General features: G+C 45.3%; 1 protein-coding gene across 1 annotated transcript; it reads left to right on the plus strand.

Moving 5' to 3' along the window:
- Positions 1-664: 664 nt before the first annotated feature.
- EMWEY_00030800 (hypothetical protein, conserved) lies at positions 665-1,543 on the plus strand (the record flags this gene model as incomplete). The annotated part of the gene is made up of 1 exon (XM_013478302.1): positions 665-1,543. One exon carries the CDS (start codon positions 665-667, stop codon positions 1,541-1,543), a length of 879 nt encoding a protein of 292 aa, XP_013333756.1.
- Positions 1,544-7,083: the final 5,540 nt, after the last annotated feature.

Below are 7,083 nucleotides of genomic sequence, written 5' to 3' on the forward strand. Positions count from 1 at the left end.
TCGTCGTCGTCGACGACCTGCTGCTGCTCTATCGACATATTAAATATTATTATTGTATTTATATATTAAATTGATTTATATTTCAATTTATTTCTTTATTAATAGAGGGGGGCCCCTGCTGCTGCTTAGGGGGCCCCCCAAGTAGGTAATAAGGAAGCAGCAGCAGCAGCAGCAAGCAAAAAAAAAAGAAAAAAAGATCTTCTTATTAATAAATATTAATATAAATAATTATTATTAATTAGTAAAATAAACATTTATTATTTATTTTATTATTTATTATTAATAATAAATAATAAACAGCAGCAGCTGCTAGCAGCAGCAACACAATAATATTGCAGCTGCAGCAGCAGCAGCAACAGCAGCAGCAGCAGCATAGCTGCAACAGTAGCACCAACAGCAGCATCACAACGCCAGCAGCAGCAGCACAACCACAACAGCAGCAACAGCAGGAGAAGCAGCAGCAGCTGCTGCTGCAGCAAGAGCGTGTGCATAGATCTTCTTAACTGGTGCATACAGAGGGTCACTTGTGTATATAAGCCTGCTGCTGCTGCTGCTGCTGCTGTTGCTGTTGCTGTTGCTGCTGCTGCTGCTGCTGCTGCTGCTGTTGCTGTTGCTGTTGCTGTTGCTGCTGCTGCTATTTTATTATTATTAGTAAGGCCCGATGATGTCTCCTCCTCCATCAGCGAAGGCTGCTGCTGCACCTGCTGCTGCAGCACAAGCAGCAGGAGGTGCAAAGCAGAGGGGCCCCCGTGGGGCCCCATCAGGTATATCCCCTAAGAATAGGAAGCACGAAGGAGGGGAAGAAGAGCAGACACCAGGAGAATCAGCAGCAGCAGCAATAATAGATCTACTTATTGCTGCTGGTGCTGCTCTCCTTAATAAAAGAGCAGCAGATAGGCAGTGTCTCTCTTTTGCTGCTGCTGCAGCAACACATTGTCTCCTTAATCTTATACGTATCTCTCAAGTTACTATTGACCCAGGGGAGCCAACTACTGTACCCTATGCGGGGGGCCCCCAGGGGGCCCCCATAGGTGGGGGGGCCCCCATAGGTGGAGGCCCCCAAGGTGGGGGGCCCCCTGTAGTAACTGGATGGGAAACAGTAACAATGCCGTTACCCGGTACCCAAGATAGTTGGGCCCCTGGCTGCTGCGGCATAAAGACGCTAACAGAGGAGCAGCAGCAGCAGCTAGCAGCAGCAGATAAGGAGAGGGAAGCAGCAGCAGCAAGAAAGGGGGCCCTTATTCGTAAGAGAGGTATGGTTATGCTTGCTGCTGCTAAGACACAACCTATACAACGACCACCACCAGCAGCAGCAGCAGCAGCAGCAGCAGCAGCAGCAGCAGGTGGTGGTGGTGGTGCAGGAGGTGCAGCAACAGGAGGAGGAGGAGCAGCAGCTGCTGCTGCTAGGAGACGTGCTGCACCGCAAGGGCAAGAGAACAAACAGACAAAGGCAGCAGCAGCAGCAGCAGCAGCAGCAGAAGCAGCAACAGCAGCAGCAGCACCAACAGCAAGCAGCAGCAGCAAAGTAAATAGCAGCAAATAAGCAGCAACATAAATAATATATTTTATTTACTATTAGTAATAAGGCATAAAACAGCAACAGCTGCAGCAGCAGCAGCTGCTGTTGCTGCTGTTGCTGCTGCAGCTACTGCTGCTGCTGTTGCTGCTGCTGTTGCTGTTGCTGCTGCATGCATGCATACGCCTAGCATTGTTAATAAATTCTTTTTTTTTGTCATTTTATAAACAAATAAGAAATTTATTTATTTATTTATTTATTTATTTATTTATTTATTTATTTATTTATTTATATTTATTTATTTATTTATTTATTTATTTATTAATAAAATAATAAACAAAAAAAGATAAATGTACTTGGTGTCCTTCTATAAGCAATAGACAACCTTTTGCTGCTCCTGCTGCTGCTTCTTCTGCTGCAGCTGCTTCTTCTTCTGCTGCTGCTGCTGCTTCTACTATTGCTGCTGTTGCTGCTGCTGCTGTTGCTGTTGCTGCTGCTGTTGCTTCTGCTGTTACTACTAGTACAACCCCTAATACAACAACAGTTACTATTACTACTGCTGCTGCTGCTGTTGCTGCTGCTGCTACTACTACTACTGTTGCTACTGCTGCTACAGCTACTGCCGCTCCTGCAGCTACTGCTGCTGCTGCTGCTACTGCTGCTGCTACTGCTGCTGCTGCTGCTGCTGCAATAAGGAGCATAAGTTAATAATTCTGTGCAAACACCAAAAAGTTTTTCCTCTCTCTGTCTCCCGCCATATCCCAGCAGCAAACAAGTTGCTGCTGCTGCTGCAGCAGCAGCAGCAGCTTGTTTGCTGCTGCTGCTGCTGTAGATGTTGCTGCAGCAGCAGCTGCTGTTGCTGCTGCTGAGAAGGAAACAGCCAAACTTCCTGCTGCTGCGGCAGCAGGAGATCATTTAGTTAAGAAGAGACAGGAAGGCAGCAAGCAGCAGACTATCAATAGAAACAGCAGCAGCAACTGCAGCAGCAACTATTGCTTCTGCTGCTGCTGCTGCTGCTGCTGTTGCTCTTGCTGCTGCTGCTGCTGCTGCTGTACAGTGGAGAAAGTTACGAATGCCAATCTCTATCAACAACATCAGCAGCAAAACAAACCCTAAAAATACAACAAAGCAAAAGGGTAGCCAACTGCTGCTGCTGCTGCTGCTGCTGTTGCTGCTGTTGCTGCAGCAGCAGCAGCAGCAGTTGTTGCTGCTGCTGCTGAGCTGTCCGTATTGATAGTTTAGGCCTTTCCTCTTCCTGCATACACCGCATGCATGCATTCATGCTGCTGCTGCTGCTGCTGCTGCTGCTGGCTACTCTCTCTCTTATAAGAATCATCCAACGCGCTGCAGCAGCAGCTGCCGCCGCCGCAGCAGCAGCAGCAGCAGCATCTGTTGCAACAGGTGCTGCTGCTGCAGCAGCAGCAGCAGCAGCAGGTAGACAGACAGGGGCTTATATAATAATGTGCCTCTACCCCTGTCTCTTTTTTGTCTCCTTTTGTCTCCTTTTTCATTTAATTATTTAATTAATTAATTAATTTATTTATTTATTTATTTATTTATTTATTTATTTATTTATTTATTATTTATACAACATATATGCCACCATTGCCATTGCTGCTGTTGCTGCCATTGCTGCTAAATTCTGCTGCCATTGCTGCTAAATTCTGCTGCTGCTGCTGCTGTTGCTGCTGTTGCTGCTGTTGCTGCTGTTGCTGCACCAAGAGCAGCAGCAGCAGCAACAGCTCTAGCTGTATATCCTTACGGTATATAATAAATAATGTAAATATTCAGCAGCAGCAGCAGCAGCAGCAGCAGCAGCAAATACCTCTACATACAATACACAGCTATAATAATCCTTCTGCTGCTGCTGTTGCTGCTGCTCTTCTGCTGCTGCTGCTGCTGCTGTATAATCATGATTTCTTCTTCTCCTGCTGCACCAAAGACACCGTTCTTCTTCTTCTTGCTGCTGCTGCTGCTGCAGCAGCAACAGCAGCAGCAGCAGCACAATTATCCCAGTGTATTCTCTGCTGAGTATCCATAATCAGCAACACGTTAGATGCATATATATATTCATCATATATCATCTTCCTGCTACAGCACGACGTTAGTTCTTGCTGCTGCTGCTGCAGCAACAGCAGCAACAACAACAACAACAACAACAACAACAACAACAACAACAACAACAGCAGGAGAATAACCCAAGTGTATTATCTGCACTATATTCAATATAAAGGAATAGATCCATTAGCAACATGTTATTTATATATATACATATACATATATAATTTATATTTTTGGTGCTGCAGCAAAGAAGCGATTGTTGTTGTTGCTGCTGCTGCTGCTGTTGCTGTTGCTGCTGTTATAATTATCCAAGTGTATTCTCAGCAGAATATTCAACATATAAGAATCCATCATCAGCAACATGTTGCTCATATATTTCTTGTATAAGTGCACCTGCCTTAGGTGCTGTATTCTCAACAAATAAATAAATTGTTTTCTCATGGGTAAGAGGATTTCCTTGATTTGTTGCACATTGATTTATATGTTTATGTATAATATATTTAAATTCACCTACTAACATATTCATAGGAACTAAGAATCTGCATAAACAAAAAAAAGAATTATTTATTTATTTATTTATTTATTTATTTATTTATTTATTTATTTATTTATTATTATTATACTCAATAATACCATCATATTGATGGGTTATAAGGGTGGGGTTGCTCTTCTTCTTTGTGTTGTTATTTATACTCGTGAGGGTAATAAGGCTGGGGGATAAGGGAAAAGTGATAAACAGCAGCAGCAACAGCAGCAGCAACAGCAGCAGCAGCAGCAAACAACCAACCAACCAACCAAACAAACAAACAAACAAACAAACAAGCAAGGAGCAGCAGCAAGAGCAGCAACAGCAATAGCAGCAGGAATAATAATAAATAATAATATACTTTTTTTTTTCTATGACGGGTAGATCAGATCTTGGTGCCTTCTCACAAATAACGGGAATTCGATTTGGATATTTGGCTCGAATTCTATGGGCCTCAGCAGTCCTTTTTTCTATACAAATCGTATAGAAACCCTAAACCCTAAACCCTAAACCCTAAACCCTAAACCCTTTTTTTCTTTACGAATATATTCTATTATACAATATTATATAAATTAATACATACATAACATAAAAAGGAACAAAATAAATGGTTATATCCATACGGAAGGAGATAGGAGGAACGAGAGAGAGAGAGAGAGAGAGAGAGAGAGAGGGAGGAGAGGAAGGTATGTCGTTATTATTAAGGGATATATAAACCCTAAACCCTAATATAAACCCTAAACCCTAGAGAGAGAGGAGAGAGAGAGAGAGAGAGGAGGGAGAGAGAGAGACAGGGACACATATAAACCCTAAACCCTAATAAACCCTAAACCCTAGTAAACCCTAAACCCTAGTAAACCCTAAACCCTAACTCACCAAAAGAAATCTCATCCCTTAACGACGGCATCTTGGCATGGCAGCAGATGCTGCTGCTGCTGCTGTTGTTGCTGCTGTTCCTCTTCTTGCTGGTGTCCTTATCCTGCTGCTGCTCTTCTTGCTGTTGCAGCTGCTGCTGCTGCTGCTGCTGCTGCTGCAGGCAGCAGAGTGTTAGAGGAGATAAGACTGACACGTGCTGCAGTCTTGACCTCTAATCTATACACGAGACAATTGTGTCCCTCTTGTTGCTGCTGCTGCTGCTGCTGCTGCAGCTGCAACTGCTGCTGCAGCTTCTTGTGCTGCTGCTGTTCTTGTTGCTGCTGCTACAACTGTTGCTGTTGTTGTTGTTGTTATTGTTGCTCCTGCTGCTATAGCTACTCTTGCTGCTGTTCTTGTTGTTGCTGCTGCTGCTGTTGCTGCTGCTGCTGCTGCTGAGGCGGCCGCTGCTCCTATATAAAGGAAGGTAGCAGATAGTTCAGGTGTATAGGCACCTCTGCATGCAATAATATAAATATAACAAGTTGTATAAAAGCAGAAAAAAAAAGGGTTTTGCTTCTGCTGCAGCAATTGCAGCAGCAGCAACAATACAAGCAGCAGCAGCAACAGCAGTTGCAGCAGCAGCAGCAGCAGCAGCAGCAGCAGCAGCAAAGGGGCAGATAAAGAGATAACAAGGCAAAGACAACCTAAGCCAATCTTCTTTTATTATATTCCTCTCAATTGCAAAGTTCTATCTGTGGGCAGCAGCTGCTGCTGCTGCTGCTGCTGCAGCAGCAGCAGCAGCATCCAGCGGCAGCAGCAGCAGCAGCAACAACAGCAGCAACCCGCTCGACGAGCCAACAACACTGCAGCAGCAACAGCAGCAGCAGCAGCAACAGCAGCAACAGCAGCAAATCTTCAATGCATTTTTATTACTTATAAGTCATCACACACAAGCCAATTACTTTTTTGCTGCTGTTGCTGCTTTCCTTCCTATGTTTCCTGCTGCTGCTGCTGCTGCTGCTGTTGCTGTTGCTGTTGCTGTTGCTGCTGCTGCTGCTTTTGTATGCTGCAGCAGCGGCCCCACGACAGCAGCAAGAAGGAGAAGAAAAAATAAATAAATAAATAAAACACATACATCTTATCTTTGCTGCTGTTATTTTGCTGCTGCTGCTGTTGCTGTTGCTGCTGTTGTTGTTGCTGCTGCTCTACGGTGTAGCTGTTCTATGGTTGACCTGCTGCTGCTGCTGCTGTTGACTTGCTGCTGTTGCTGTCATACTACTAATGTTGCTGTTCTGCTGCAGCAGCAGCAGCAGCAGAACACTGCAGCAGCAGCTGCGGCTGTGAGGTGTACACATACCACAGAGACGAGCAGCAAGTCCTCCCTCCTTGCTGCTGTCTTGCTGCTCTTCTCGTTCCCATGCTACTGTTGCTGCAGCAGCAACAACAATGACAGCAGCACCTGCTGCAACAAGAGCAGAAGAAGCAGCAACAACAGCCGTAGCAGCAGCTGCTGCAGCAGGAACAGCAGCAACAGCAGCAGCAGCAGCTCGGTGGGATAGACAGTCTCCCCCTCCTGCTGCTGCAGTGGGCTACTTAAGATTGCAGTAGCAGCATACGGAGCAGCAGCAGCACACGTAACAGCAGCAGCACACGTAGCAGCGGCAGCACACGTAGCAGCAGCAGCAGCAGCACGTAGCAGCAGCAGCAGCACACCACTACTAGTAGTTTTAACCCCGGCAAACAGCAGCAGCAGCAATAAGAGAACAGCAGCAGCAGCAATAACGGAACACTAGCAGCAATTGCACAGCAGCAGCAGCTGCTGCTGCAGCAGCTGCTGCAGCAGCAGCAGCAGCAGATTTAACTGTTAGCTGCTGTTTGCTGCAGCAGCAAATTAACTAATGAATGTGTTAGCAGCAGCCTCTATAGGACAAAAAGCACACAGAGCTTGCTGCTGCTGCTGTTGCTGCTGCTGCTGCTGCTGTTGCTGCTGCTGGTGTTGCTGCTGCTGGTGTTGCTGCTGCTGGTGTTGCTGCTGAAAGCATAACCGATAAATAATAACTAACTAACTAACTAACTAACTAACTAACTAACTAACTAACTAAATAAATAAATAAATAAATAAATA

The sequence above is a fragment of the Eimeria maxima genome, genomic scaffold, assembly GCF_000499605.1.
Source record: "Eimeria maxima Weybridge genomic scaffold, Emw_scaff380, whole genome shotgun sequence".
Lineage (NCBI taxonomy): Eukaryota > Apicomplexa > Conoidasida > Eucoccidiorida > Eimeriidae > Eimeria > Eimeria maxima.